The 15769-nt window shown below is 51.9% G+C and overlaps 1 protein-coding gene across 5 annotated transcripts in view; it reads left to right on the forward strand.

The window, feature by feature from the left end:
- CIC (capicua transcriptional repressor) overlaps positions 1-15769 on the forward strand; it is a 2254744-nt gene that overhangs the window by 1215872 nt on the left and 1023103 nt on the right. For all 5 annotated transcript variants that reach the window (XM_069640957.1, XM_069640955.1, XM_069640959.1 and 2 more), the window contains exon 13: positions 8813-8982. In XM_069640957.1, the coding sequence (XP_069497058.1) occupies positions 8813-8982 (170 nt within the window). The remainder of the gene's footprint in view (positions 1-8812; positions 8983-15769) is intronic.

The following is a 15769-nucleotide window of genomic DNA, read 5'->3' on the forward strand; positions in this document are numbered from 1 at the left end:
GAGAGAGAATAAATTGGCATTGCCAACAGTTTGGGATTTTGTGTAGGCATGGGAAAGGCACTGCTGTAGTGGCAGTAACTGTCCATTAATAGTGCAGGTGCAAAATCGAGTACATGAGCATCCAATAGCCATGCCTGGCAAATGCCTAGTACTTTTACACAAGCTAAAACTGTTGGCTTTGCCAATGATTGTTTTTACGCGGACTTCAGTGAAGGACATACATATTGCTTATAAATAGAGTGGCTGAAGGAAGACCTGGTTAAAGCATTTTTATTACACCAGAAGCAGGTTTACAGATCCAATTAAGTCATTAACTCTCAGAAGACTGCTTTGAAAAAACACTGTCAGTGCAAAGTTTGATGGTAAGGTTTGATTTAAAGCAAGCTCAGAGATCCCGTCGAAGTGTTTTGGGCGCGGATGTGCCAGAACTAGGTGGGAATGGCCATAGGGTTTGGCATGGCTAGGGGCAATCAATGGGTGGTCAAATAGCCAACCACCTACAAATCTGTGTGTCCATCCTATATGCCATTTCTCCCTATCTGTACTCTAATACAGGCTTATCAGTGGCATAAGCGGCACCTTATAGTAAAAACTAAAAATCAGTGATTCTAGTGAGGGAGCAGCCTAGTCCTAAAAAAAAGGTCGACTGACATTCCTCAGGATCAAAAGGAACCTTTCTTCTAAGATTCAAACTGCTAGGTCACTAAATTATGTCAAGATTGTAATTCTTTATCTTGCCATTTTCTCCTTCTTGGTGCCATCTACTCCTTCTTTGCTTTCTACCAGAAGAGGAAAGACAATAAGGATTGTATTATATTGACCCCGCTATTTGTATAGGTACTTAAGATTTAAAAGCACTGAATAAACCAGATGGGAAACTCCTCCTTTTATTTCTACAATATTTTGGTAGAGATTTCATATCAGTGAGGGACGAGAAACGAATTGTATAATAATTATATTCACAAATGTATCAATGTACAAAGCCAGGGGGACTGCCAACTATCCAGGAACAATATTTTACACTGTCAATCCAAAGAGGTTGTACATGCTCACTTCACATGTGCTTCAACCTAAAAAGTGGGACCGCCACAAATTACTTAATTCTATTGAAGACCTAATGATGTAGTTACGTTAATGTATATTATTCTGTTTTTCCAAATCAGTCCCACAATATAGTAAGATGGGTCTCAGATAGTAAGAGAGATCTCATACAGCAATTGGTATTTGGGTGTCTTCTTTTGAAAGCAAAAGATTTGCTCCAAAACCATCAGTTTGCTGGCTTGATGTCTTGCATGTTAATTGCTTACTCCAACCATTTTTGGAAATTATTTATTTAAGGGCCACCGCTGTGACATCATAATGCAATTTACATGGTGAACTTGGCTTGAAAGATTAGCTCCAATGCTGCCATTCCTTCCCGCCCTTTCTCTTACAGGAATCACTAGCCGCCATAATCTCTGAGCAAATGCAATGACTTCATAGCGTGTCAAATACGTGAATCCATTTTGTGTCAGGGCTAAAACTAGAGATGCAGAAATCTGTGGAGTTACAGCATGTATGTCCAATATCGAGCTTGAAACCCACACAATTATTACACAAACCGTCTAACATTTTAAATGTAATTCTGTGATTTATCACACCTAAAACTGTAAATGCAGCGGTCATCAATATGCCTTTTGCTCATAAAAAATATCCCAAGTGGTCAAGACCAAGAAGGAAAATGAAATGGCCAGATCAGTGCGGCATTTAACTCTGTGGCCTTTCTACAAAAGTGGCCCCCTTCTAACAGGAGAGAGAACGGACAACCTCAGACATCCATCTTCATTAAGTTCTTTTTCCCTACTCGTGCTTCTTGTCTGCAAGAAAGATGACCGGGAACAGTCTGTTGTAAATCAGTTCCATTTTTAAACTATTTTTGGCCATTCAGAGGGTCAGGCTGTTAATGATAACTCCAATCAAGTCAGAGATGCAGTGGCCTGAACTGTTGATTTCTGTGGATTTGCAGGAACAAATTCACAATTAACCTTTCAGTGCCCTTTTTTACTTCGGAAAGCAAGATGACATTTATTTTCTTTCCTCTTTCTTTTGGTAGTGCGACATTCTTCTGAAGATTTCACTGTTAGTGACATTTCTGGAAACCTCAGTTTGCTTGCAATTGCTCTCTTTTTGCACCCTTTTTACACCCTACGAGCCACAGTTCAGCGAGTTAGTTCTCCAGCATGGGGTCTGGCATGGATTCACATGCTCATGAATATTCCCCGTCGTCAGGCTGGGAATCCTCGGTAAAGAAAAAACCAGTATCAGTTTCGTTTCTGATCTGTCTTTCGTAGTAATAACCAATCACTGGTCTCTGCGTCATACTGACCACAGCCAATGACTGCCCTCTACCTAAGCACCGCCTCTGGCAGCCATCTTCAGATTTTTACCGCACGTTCATGTGTTGGGATCCTCGTGCTATTGCTCTCGAGCGTTAGTGCTATTTTTCGCGCTTTTTCACAAAAAACTTCGATTCTTTCTGTCAAAAGAGCCTCAAGCTCCACCGATCCTACATCCGATCAACGGGGACCCGTGTCGGATTCATCTGTGCCCCTCAAGGGTGAAGATTTCGTCGAGCTACGCTTCGGAGGACTCCAGAAGCTTCTCAGGCCCGGTCTCGGAGATGGCCCAGGAGAAGGGAAGCTCGACGCCCGGAAAGCTGTTCAGGGTCTGCCCTGGATGCCAGCTGCAGAACGTCTTCAAGGAGGACGAACACTCTTTCTGCCTTTACTGCCTTCATGAGGACAAGACGCACGTGGAGAAGGACTGTGCGTTTTGCGGCAACATGTCGGAACGGACCATGAAGGACCGCCATCAACGTCTCGCCAACTGGCTGGAGGGTAAGAGCCCGTCTGGCGAGAAGAAGAAGAAATCCGAGCGGTCTTCTAAGACCTTTGAGGGCGCCCCGGCGACGGGGGCCCAACATAAGGCCAAGCACCGCGAGTCCGCTGGCACTGGGAGCGCCGAACGGTCGGGCTCTACGGGCGCCAGGCAGGGCGCACCCTCCCCGGCACCATCAACCACGAGCCAACGCTCTGGGTCGGGTAAGAGGAAGGCCGAGCACCCGGCGAAGCTCCTGGAGAGGCCCCGGTCGAGCTCTAAGGCAGAGGAGGAGCGTGGCAGTGCCCCCTCCCTCAAGGATAAGGCGGTGAGCGCACCTAAGGTGGTGAAGGCCTTGATCCATCCGACCAAGCCCTCTATCGAAACGGTCGCGGCGGCCCTGGCTCAGCCTGTGGTGGCTACACCAGTGGTGACGACCTCAGGGCCCAGAATCTCCCTGCCTCCGCGGAGGGAGTCTTCCTTTGTGCCCATCGATAGGACCCCCGTGAAACCCTCCGTGGGGAAGAAGAAGGGGGGGCAGGGCGTCGTCGTAGAATCGGCCTCAACCTCAGAAGAGGAGCTGATCGAGGTCTTAAGCCACGGCCTAGGCGTGGAAGAAGGCCAGCCCGTCGGAATGGACCCCGACGCAGGTGACGACGACGACATCGTCGAGGATACCGACGGGGCCCCTGCTCGCCCGTCGGATTCCCCTCTGCCAGCGCCGCAAGACAACTCGGCGGCCATTTTGTTGGCCATACAGTCCTTATGCTCCGAGATAAGGACGAGGCTACCGTTACCGACGGAGGAACCTCTCCCGTCGGGGGATCCAGAACCGGGACCTTCTGGTGTTCCCCCTACCAAGAAAAGAAGGATCCATCCACCACCTCCTTTTCAACCGTCGCGCCCCGTCCAGCCCTCCTCCCCGTCCACCCGAGGGGATGATACGGGGACTGACACGGCAGCGACGGGTACGGACGACGAGGCATACGACGAGGATTTTCCGTCGTCGCCTCCCACCAGGGCTTCTCCACCCGACGAGATCGGATCTTTCCACTCCATGATCTCCAGGGCTTCCGAGCTTTTCCAACTCTGCCCTGAGGAGAAGAAAAAGGAAGGCTTCCTTTATCAGCGGCGCGAGGCCAAGAGGAAGACGGTCCTCGCAGTGCCTCTGTTGGACGACATTTGGGATGAGGGCCTTTCCCTCCTCAAGAACCCTTCCACGACGCCAGCTAGAAGAGACCGGTACGAGAAAAAGTACCGGGTCCCGGACACGGCCCCCCTATGCCTCCGGGCGCAGCCTACCCCGGACTCCGTCGTCTCCGCGGCAGCCAGGAAGAAAGCGGGGGGGGGTGCGGCCTCCACATCGACTTCCCCGCCGGACGGCGAGGGAAAGAAATTGGATGCTATGGGACGTAGAGTCATTAGAGTCAGATTAAAGCGGCCAACGCCTTGGCTATCGTGGCCCGCTACGACAGGGAGCTCTGGTACAAGATAGCTCCCCTGCTGGATTTTCTGCCGGACGACAAGAGGGCGGAGGCCCTGGAGATCCTGCAGGAAGGTGAGGTGGCCTCGGACCACGCCATCACCGTGGCGACGGACATCGCCGACACTGGGTTCCGCCAGCTGGGCAACGGCGTTTGCCTTCGACGTCGTGGATGGCTCAAAGCTACGGACTTTCGGCAGGACGTCCAGACCAGAGTCCTGGACATGCCCTTCGACGGGAACAACCTGTTTGGGAAGACAGTGGACGATTCCCTTCAGGCCATCAAGGCGGATACTGAGACGGCCAGGGCCCTTGGAGTCCTGCAGCAACGACGAACGCCCTTTCGGAGCGGCGGAGGCAAGGGCGCCTCCATAGGTTCCGGCGGCGGTTTCGCTTCCTACCGTCAAGCGGCCCGCTCGTCGTCGCAAGAGGCCTACAGAGGACGAGGCAAGTCTAGCGGACCCCGCCGTCGTCGCCAAGGAGGTCAAGGCGGCAAGGCCGCGTCCAAGCAGGATTGAACCGGCCGTGGGGTCGGGCCCCCACCGAAGCACCCCGGTGGGAGGCCGGCTGGCGGGCTTCGTCAGCGTGTGGGAGTCCATCTCCACCGACCGTTGGGTGCTGGACGCCCTGGCCCGGGGCCACGCGCTCGAGTTTCAAAGAAGGTGCCCGCGCGTCCCCCCCGTGGCCAGGAAAGAACTTCACGTCCCTCAACTTCTCCTGGAGGTAAAGGCGATGCTCAGAAAGGGCGCCATCGAACTCGTCCCAAAGAGGCTTCGGGGCTCCGGAGTCTACTCGCGATACTTCCTCGTGAAGAAGAAGACGGGAGGATGGCGCCCCATCCTAGACCTGCGACGTCTGAACAAGTTCATCAAGGCGCAGAAGTTCCGGATGGTCACCCTCCAGCACGTCCTGGGTCAGCTGGAGGAAGGAGACTTCCTATCGTCGTTGGATTTGGAGGATGCCTACTTCCACATTCCCATCCTAAAGGGGCACCGAAAATTCCTCAGATTCGTGGTCCAAGGGCGTCATTACCAGTTCAAAGCCCTTCCCTTCGGACTACGGTCGGCACCCAGGGTATTCACCAAGTGCCTCGCACCGGTGGCGGCGCAGCTGCGCCGCGAGGGGATTCACGTCTACCCCTACCTGGACGACTGGCTCATCCGCGCCAAGACGAGGGAGCTCGCCGTGGTCCACACGGCAAGGACCGTCCAACTCCTCACGGACCTGGGATTCTCCGTGAACTACGCCAAATCCCACCTGGTGCCCGCGCAAGTCGCACTGTTTCTGGGAGCGAGGCTCGACAGTGTCCCTTCTGGCCTCCCCGTCGGAGGAGAGGACCAGGACCATCTTGGGCAAGGTGCAACGGATGTTGGTGGCCGACGCGGCCAAGGTGAGGTCCATCAAGTCCCTCCTCGGGATGATGTCTTCCTGCATCTACCTCATTCCCATGTGCAGGCTCCGGATGCGCCCGTTGCAAGAATTCCTGGATGCGCGCTGGATCCAGACGACGGGCAGCTTCGAGGAAAGGATCAAGCTCGACGAGAGTTTCCGACGAGCGATACGGTGGTGGGGCACCCGCGCGCATCTGACGGCGGGCATGGACTTCCAGACCCCAGCCCACCAGGAGACTGTGACCACGGATGCCTCCCTGGAAGGGTGGGGAGCGCACACCGAAAATCTGCACGCAAGAGGACTCTGGCTCCCGACGGAGAAGTCCCTGCATATCAACGTCCTGGAGCTCCGTGCAGTGTTTTGGGCCCTCAGGTCCTTCCTTCCGTCCCTCAAGGGCAAGGTGGTGAGGATCTTCACCGACAACACCACCACCATGTTTTACATCAGGAAACAGGGCGGAACCAGGTCCCCAGCGCTGTCCAAGGAGGCGCAGGACCTTTGGCATTGGGCCGTCGCCCAAGGGATTTTTCTGGTGCCGTTTCATCTGGCAGGGATAAAAAACACCATCGCCGACTCACTCAGCAGGGAGCTGCGCTCGTGCCACGAGTGGGAACTACGGCAGGATCTGGTGGATCGCCTCTTCCGACGGTGGGGCACACCCCAGATCGACCTGTTCGCGACGGCGACGAACACCAAGTGCCGGAGGTTCGCCAGCAGGTTTCCCCAGACGAGGAGCATGGGCGATGCTTTCTCGTTCCCCTGGGAGGGCCTGTTCCTCTACGCGTTCCCTCCCTTGCCTCTGCTAATCCGGCTCGTCAACCAGCTCAAGAGGTCACGGTGCAGGATGATCCTCGTCGCACCTGCGTGGCCGAGGCAGATATGGTTCCCGGACCTTCTGGACTTGTCAGCGTCCCCGCCGATCAAGCTGCCGGCGGACGCGGATCTACTCTCCAGGGAAGGAGGCGCCATCCTCCACCACGACCCGAAGTCGCTGAACTTGCAGGCCTGGCTCCTGCAGCGCTAGAGTTTGGAGGATACGACATACCGGCCGATTGCAGAGAGGTTCTTGCAAAGGCCAGGGCGTCCTCGACTCTTAAATGCTACGGACACAAATGGAAGAGGTTCTCTGTCTGGTGCCACGCACAGAAGATTAACCCTCTACGGATTACGGCTCCCCAAGTACTGCCGTACCTGCTGACGCTGGCCAAAGCTGGTCTGGCACACGCGTCCATCAAGATTCATCTTGCTGCGATCTCCCGATACACCAGAACCACGGGGCGGACGTCCTTGTGGTCTCATCGTCTGGTGAAGGAGTTCATGAAGGGACTGTTCAGATCGTTCCCGCCGGTGAAGGCTCCGGCCCCGGTGTGGGAGCTCAACGTGGTGCTGACCAAGCTCATGGGACCTCCGTTCGAGCCTCTGCACTCGGCCCCGTTGAAGTTTCTATCGTGGAAAACAGCTTTTCTTGTGGCCATCACCTCCGCACGACGAGTGGGAGAGATCCAGGCCCTTTCCTGCAAGGCCCCGTACTTGACTTTCCACGACACGAGGGTAGTGCTCAGGACGCACCCCTCCTTCATGCCCAAGGTGCCGTCGGACTTCCATCTCAACGAACCCTTGGTGTTGCCTGTGTTCTTCCCGTCGCCTTCGTCGCCGGCTGAGAGGACTTTGCACTCGCTGGATGTGGCTAGAGCGCTGAAGTTCTACGTAGACCGCACGAAGTGTTTTCGGAAGACGTCACAACTCTTTGTGAACTTTGGACCTGTCAATCAGGGGAAGGCTCTCTCGAAGGCTTCCATTTCCAGATGGCTCTCCGGCTGTATCATGTACTGTCACCGGTTGGCAAACCGACCGCTGCCTGGCCGTCCGAGAGCCCATTCCACCAGAGCGATCGCAGCTACCACGGCGTTCCTATCTGGTGTGCCCCTGCTGGACATATGCAGGGCTGCTACGTGGAGGTCGACGCACACCTTCACGAAATTCTACTGCGTCGACCGGGATTCCAGGGAGGAGTCCAGGGTCGGCCAAGCAGTGCTGCGCAACCTGTTCGCCTGAGGTGAGCCTGGTGAGGAGGTAAGATGCTTAATGTTGAGTTGATGTGATGCTTAATGTTGAGCCTTTGCCACCTCCCGTGGTTGTGCATGTGTGTACTGCTATGTATTCTTTATTCATGAGCATGTGAATCCATGCCAGACCCCATGCTGGAGAAGGAACAAGTTACTTACCTGTAACTGTTGTTCTCCAGCATGGGTCTGGCATGGATTCACATGCGAACCCTCCCGCCTACCCCTCTGCGGCTCTTCACTTGGTCATACTGCCACTTCACGTGCTTCCAAATCTGAAGATGGCTGCCAGAGGCGGTGCTTAGGTAGAGGGCAGTCATTGGCTGTGGTCAGTATGACGCAGAGACCAGTGATTGGTTATTACTACGAAAGACAGATCAGAAACGAAACTGATACTGGTTTTTTCTTTACCGAGGATTCCCAGCCTGACGACGGGGAATATTCATGAGCATGTGAATCCATGCCAGACCCATGCTGGAGAACAACAGTTACAGGTAAGTAACTTGTTCCTTCTCAGCCATCCTCCATACCTGGCGTCACACCCTAGTGGGCATCTTTAAGGCCCACCTTTGATATCAAAGCCTTAAACTGTCATGCTCTTCGGGTGTGTCCCTGCACTTTTTTTCACTTTCCCACAAAGGCTCCCCCTTTTTTTATTGCCTTTTGGTCCCCCCTTCGCCCTCCCTAATGTGTTTAAAGTTTGCATAAGCTTGGGCACTTTGGGAAAGCTTGATTGTGGACACCAAGTGGCAGGGTTTGCTTTTGGATGGTGGTCCTGAATTTCGAACTATGTCAGGCAGAGGTCGGTGTTCAGGACAAAAGATTGACTTCAGGGGATATCTGCTGATCAATGGTGACGTCATTAGCCTTTTATCACATCTACCCCACTGTAATACAGTTTTAATTTCTCACCTCTTGGCCTTTTTTGGGGATTTACGCATCTATTGTCCGGTCTGTCAACTCTAGTTAGCTCTTCTTTTCCAATTTCTCACCTCACCCACTTCTTCTTGTTTCATAGATAATTCAAATCACTCCAATGCCAGTTGTGCGGCCGCAAGTTGCTTCTCAGAATACTTTGGGGTCATCAGCTAACTCACACCTTCAGAGTACCATCCCTGTCACCATGGCAGCAGCAGTGATGGCGGCCTCCTCGCAGTCACAAAAGGTGATCCTGCCACCCTCCACCAGGTAAGATGTTACTTGGCGTAGAGTAAGCTTTCGTGGTTGCCAGCATAGATGGAGCATACATACAGAATGGGTTCGTGGGTGTGCAGCAACACAGTAGACTTCTGAATATGGAAGTACAGGTTGAGAAGGAGAAACATAATGTATACTCTACAGAAAGAGGTGTGTTGGAAGCGGGACAAGGCAGATATTGCACTGATTACTGAATGTTGGGACGAGGCGAAAATGTGTGAAAGTGGGTGGGAACTGGATGTTGTAGGGGCAATGAATGTATCAAAGGCATGCGACTGTGCGAACTTCATTTGGCATATCCATGGTAACAATGTATTTTTGGGGGCTGGTTGGAGAAGCAGGGACTTGAATAAATGGGGACTAGCTGTAACTATAACTACTAAGGAAGCCGGGCGGTTTCAGTGGCCAGGTTTACCTTTCTAGGTATTTTGTTATTTCAGTTGTTTCCCTGTTACCATTTTACAGTGTTTCTGAGTTAGGGAGATTTTCTTTTTATAATTCCATCCTTCGAATGGATTGTGTCCTCCGACGTATTCCACATCTTAGACATGTAATGTCCACAGCTGTGTTACTTCGGAAATTCTTTGGCAGAGGGCGTCCTGCGCCGATGACGTCGGGTCAATGTCCATCGAAGGCCTCCGTCGAGGGCGACATCACCGGATGTTATAAATGGGAAGCATGGCGCCCTTAGCCTCAGTTCCATTTTTCCGCAAACATGAGAACTCGGCGCGCCTTGTGTATTCCTCGTGAATGTCTTCTTCTTCGACCCCTCCGACTCCGCAGTCTGGCTTTAAGACTTGCCGGGACTTGCCGATTACGGACCTGCACCGCATTTGTTAGTGGTGTCTGGGCGAGAGTCATGACACCGACTGTTCGGAAGGCCAGTTGCTGACTGCTAAGGGCTTGCAGGAGCGTAAGTGAAAGTTACAGGTAGGTAGTGGTTCTAAACCCAGTAAGTCCCCTAAAGCTCATAAGGGGATGTCCACCAATGATTCGAGGGGTGACTCTCCTCGTCGGAAGAAGTGGAGTGGATCCCGCCATTCCTCGTGTCGCCATTCCTGGAAGCGCTGTCACCGGTCGCCTTCCCCGTCCTCCTTGGAGGATGGTGCCGCGAGGAAAGTGGCTTGTCCCACTAAGTCCTAGACTCAAGAGGAATGGGCAGCCTTCAGAGCGCAGATGCTGGCGATTTTTCAATCACAGGGCACATTTCCGTCCGCGCCTTTGGAAGAAGCCGGCAGGGAACGGTCTCGGTCTGTGGCTAGTGCGCCACTGGGCTCGGGTCCTCAGCGCGATACTCATCGGGAACCTTCAAAATCCAGTTCGGGCAAGGTTCAGGTTGATCGCCAGAGACGTGCTGCATCCAGGTCTCGGCCTCTGTAGGCGCCGTGTCCGTCGGATACGGATGTCGAAGCTTTGCCTTTTGGCTGGAATTTGACGATGGGGGTCCCTGGTACTGTGGATCCTTCAAGGAAGGCTACTTACATGTCTGTGAGGCCTGTTAAGGAATCCAGACCCTCTTCTGTCCCGAGGTAGGAGTTTTTTCTTCTTCTGAATATCTGAGGATGAGAAGAGGTCAGATTTGGAATTTGACCCTGTTGAGCCTGATGTGGCTCCTGTCTTTTCTGGGGACAGTCATTTGGAAGAGGTATGTCATTCTCTTCATGGTGCCAATGGCTTGGACACTTCTCCTGAGGTGGAGTTTGGCAGGCCTGAGCCTGGGGCTCATGCTGAGTCCTCTTATAGGAGACTGATGGCTAGGGTTGGTCTTGTCCTGCAGAAGCCTTTGTTCAGGATGACTTAACTGATATTTTGGATCAAGGTCCGTCCTCTGACCCAGTGTTACCTTTTCATTTGACTCTCCAGAAAAGGGTGGCAGCTGCTTGCAGACACCGGAATCTCTTCTGGCAGTTAACAAGTCGTTAACTAAAAAATACCGCCCTTCCAGTAGCGACCCCAGCTACCTTTCCTCTCACCCCACTCTAGAGAGTTTGGTGGTTCAGGCGGCTAGGGCCACCTCGAGGCAGGTGCGTACCCTACCATCCCTCCTGATAGGGACGACAAACACTTCGATGGTTGGGCACGCAAGGTGTTTTCTGCGGGGAGTATGCCGCTGAAGTCCGCCAACTCCACTTGTGCCTTAGCAAAATTTTTACAGACTCTGTGGAATTGTGTTACTCTAGTGGCAGAGCATATACCCGAGGGGGAAGAAAGGGGTGGGTTCCTTGTTCTCGTGCAAGATGGCAAGGATGCCATGTGTGAATCCCTTCAGTCTGGATTGGACATGGCCGACAGTGTTAGCCGGTCCATGGCTGTGTGCACCGTTATACGCAGATTTGCATGGTTGCGAAAGTTGGGTTTTGCTCCGAATGTACAAGCCCGTCTTCTGGACATGCCCTTTAATGGCACGCATTTGTTTTGCAGCAAGACTGACGAGAGCATTGAGAGTTTGCAGACCTCAAAAGCTGCGTCTAAATCTTTGAGGGCAGCTGTGCGTCAATCTCTGCCTTTTTGTCCTAGGGGACAGGAGCGGAGGGCAGGTTCCTTTCGTTACTACTCTTTTGGTAGAACTCAAGGAGCCGCTAGTCAAAGGAAGGGGTCAACGTAAAAGTACCCGTGGTGGATGGGGAAATTGAGGGGCCAAGCCGCCCAGGCAGCTGCCTCTTTGCCTTCAGACGCTGCCGCTCCAAAACAGCTATGAGGCCATGTTCCATTGTTCGCCTGTTGGGGGCAGACTGTCTCAGCATCTCGAAGAATGGCAAGCTATTACTTCGGATGCCTGGGTTCTGGATACAATAGCCCACGGCTACTGCCTTCCCTTCCTAAAGCGGCCTCACGGCAATCCACTCTTTGAAGCTTCCAGATCCGCTCCTTGTGCAGGAAATCTTGACCCTGCTGGAGAAAGGCGCTATAGAAATGGTGCCTGTAGCATAGAGGAACAAGGGATTGTGTTCCCCATATTTTTTTATTACAAAGAAAGACGGGGGATTGAGACCCATCTTGGACTTGCGTTGGTTGAACAAACTCCTCATGAAGGACAAGTTCAAGATGGTCACTCTTTCTCAGGTCCTCCAAGCCCTTCGACTTCAGGATTGGTTGGTGTCTCTGGACCTACAGGATGCTTACTTTCATGTGCCGATTCATCCAAAGCACAGAAAGTACCTGATGTTCGCGGCAGGCAGCTCGCACTTTCAGTTTCGGGTCCTGCCATTCGGATTGACTTCCGCCCGAGGGTCTTCACCATGCTAATGACGGTGGTGGCTGCGTATCTAAGGCGAGGGGGCGATTCACATCTACCCCTACCTGGACGACTGGCTGATCCGTGCGTGTTCTCCCGCACAAGCGATGGATCATCTCAGTCTCAACTGCCGCTCCCTCCACAAGCTTGGCTTGTCCCTCAATTTCAAGAAGTCGCATCTGACACCTTCCCAACCGCCTCAGTACATCGGGGCTGTGTTGGACAGTCCTTGGGGAAGTGCTCGCCTCCCAAGGTGAGGGCCCATCACATTGTGCAGATGGTGGGCAAATTTCAACATGCCCAACATCTCCCAGCTTTCAAATTCTTAAGGTTGCTCGGCCTCATGGCATCCTCATTTTTCTGATGCGAGAGGCCAGGCTGAGGATGAGATCCCTGCAATGGGTCCTCAAGATGCAGTGGTCACAATTCTCAGGCAAGATGTCAGATCCTGTTCAGATTCCACTCTCGGTCTCGCAGGATCTTCTTTGGTGGGCCAACGATGGGAACCTGATGAAGGGGAGCCGGTTTGGCAACCGTGGCCGGAGGTGTCAGTAGTGACAAAACTTCCTTCACAGGATGGGGAACTCATGCCAACCGCCATTAGTCGTTGGTCTCTGTTCTAGTCCAATCTCCACATCAACCTGTTAGAACCGAGGGCCATCAGGCTGGCCCTGAAGGCTTTCCTGCCATCAGTGCAGGGGAAGAGTGCCCTGATCATGACGGACAGCACAGTTGCCATGCATTACCTCAACAAAAAAGGGTGGGTAGGGTCACTCCCGTTGTGCAGAGAGGCGATGCAGCCCTGGTTCTGGGCAATCCAGCAGGGAATATCACTCTCGGCAGTACATCTGGCCGGAGAGGAGAATGCCACGGCGGACTCTCTGAGCAGGCAGAACATGGTCTCTCACGAGTGGGAGTTGGCTCAGAGTCCTTCTGGAGATCTTTGGCGAACCCCACAAGTGTATCTCTTCGCAACCAGTGCCAACCGGACGTGCGAGAGATTCTGCTGAAGGGAATTTCCTCAGAGGAGCCTTAGGAGACGTATTAGTTGTGAATTGGTTATTCCCACTTCTGTACGCGTTTCTTCTGGTCCCTGTCATTCCTCAAGTGTTAAGGAGGTTGCAGAGGTTCGGATCCCATATGATCCTCATTGCTCTGGGTTGGACCAGGAGGGCGTGGTACCCGGACCTTCTAGAAATGTCCATCTACCCTCCACTCCGTCTTCCCTACTGAGAAGATCTTCTCTCTCGAGTGAGGGGGGGGTGGGGGTCGGGTTCTTCATCCAGAGGTCAAGACTCTCAACCTTTCACGCTTGGTATCTGGAAGGTTGAGATATAAGGATTGGGACCTCCCAGTTGACGTGATGCTTTCGGCCACACGGCCGGCAACCAAATCCCTGTACCGTTGCTGTTGGTGTAAATTTTGTGACTGTGGCAGAGGACACGATGTCTATCCTTTTCAATGTTCCATTCCCTTGGTTCTGTCTTTCTTGCTTTCTTTGGCCCACAGGGGCCTTCAAGTCTGTACCATAAAAGGTTACCTGGCGGCGCTGGCCATCTTCAAGCGCTCGTCTGAAGAATGGTCTTATTTTAAGATTCCTTTGATTTCACAATTTCTAAAAGGGCTCACTAATGTGTTCCCGCCGTCCCCGTTTCAGGTGCCGGTTTGGGATCTGAATCTGGTCTTGAAATTCCTGATGGGTGCTTCATTTGAACCTTTGCACTCTTGTCCTTTGAGACTGTTGTCTTTCAAGACGGTTTTCTTGGTTGCGGTTACATCCGCTCGCAGAGTGAGTGAATTGCAGGCACTTTCATCTAAGTAGCCCTTAAGAAAATCCAATTCCTTCAAAATAATGCCCTTAGAGCAGCACTTGAAATTGCCAGGAGAGCACACACGACAAAATCAAACTAAAAGTCGCTTCACTTACATATAAATCTGAACAACGTGGCACCTTGCTACTTGACAGAAAGACTCACCATGAAATCCTCAACAAGAACTTCCAGATTATCCAACACTAACTGCCTCTTAGTCCCTAGATTTAATTTATCGAGAGTTGGGGGTAATAGTTTCCCGGTCAAGGCAGCCCAATTGTGGAACTCTTTACCCACTCCACTGAGGGCAGACCAATCATACCAAAACTTCCACCAGAGTATAATAAGATGGCTCAAAGACTGACAGCTAGACCTGATCCGGACACCTAGGACCAACCCGCTCTGCCCTATATAAATAATTGTAGCTATTATTTATATTATTGACTGTCTTCTGTATATGTCCTTTGTATATGTCCTCTTTTAGGACCACGTCAAGTCTATGCTCCCACTTGATCTGCTTGTACATTATCTCTGTTCTGTATATTTCATATGTATGGTATTGCCCTGAGGTGTAACTAAGCTGTAAATTATCTTATGCTATGCGCCCTAATACCCTCGGGTCTGGTGCGCAATCAAAATAATATAACAAGCAAACTGTGTTCCACAAGTATAGGGTTAAACTGAAGGTACGTCCTTCTTTTCTACCTAAGGTAGTGTCTGAGTTTAATTTAAGCCAAAAAGTGGTACTGCCTACTTTCTATCCCCTCATCTTGGTAGGTTGGACCCTAGGAGGGCTCTGAGCTTTTATATTTCTAGGATGTCCAGGGTCAGAGTGGACAATCAACTTTTTGTGGGGTACGCTGGACACTGATTGGTCCAGGCTGTTACCAAACAGACCATGTCCAGGTGGATTATCCTCACCATTACTGAATGTTACAGATTGGTGGGCAAGGACCCTCCTGAAGGGTTGCAAGCGCATTCCACTAGGGGCGTGGCTACTTCCAAAGCCCTGCAGCGGGGAGTTCCTATTAGGAATATTTGTGATGCAGCGACATGGGCTTCTGTCACACCTTTGTCAAACATTGCTCCCTGGATACGCTCTATGGTCAAGATATGGTCTTTGGTAAAGCGGTTCTTTATTCTGCCATCTGATTTGGTATTATACATTCTTTTCCCTCCATTTTCTGCTACTGCTTTGGGAGTCTGTCAAAGATGTGGACTACGTTGGAGGACACAATCCATTTGAAGAACAAGTTACTTACGATCTGGTAACTTTCTTTCGACTGAATGTTCCTCCAATGTATTCCACATCGCCCTCCCAGCCTGCCCCTCTGGAGAATTTCCTATGCTACTGCAGCTTGCGTTCCCTCAAGGCTATGTGCAGTCATGCAGGCATTGTCACACGTTATGGAGGAAAAAACATAAACTGAGGCTACGAGAGCCGTGCATCCTATTTATTACATCCAGTGACGTCGCCCTCAACGGAGGCCTTCGAGGGACATCAACCCGAAGTCATTGACGCAGGACGCCCTAAATTTCCGAAGTAACACAGCTGTGTACATTACATGTCAAAGATGTGGAATACGTTGGAGGAACATCCAGTCTAAAGAACGTTACCAGTTGGTAAGTAACTTGTTCTTCTCGGTCCTGAGCCTCCCAGCACTACAAATGGACTTGCTGGGATGTTGTTAATTGACTTTGAAGGTGAGTGAGACTTATTTATCTCATTCAC

This window comes from Ambystoma mexicanum, chromosome 1q (assembly GCF_040938575.1).
Source record: "Ambystoma mexicanum isolate Mex_15411 chromosome 1q, UKY_AmexF1_1, whole genome shotgun sequence".
NCBI lineage: Eukaryota > Metazoa > Chordata > Amphibia > Caudata > Ambystomatidae > Ambystoma > Ambystoma mexicanum.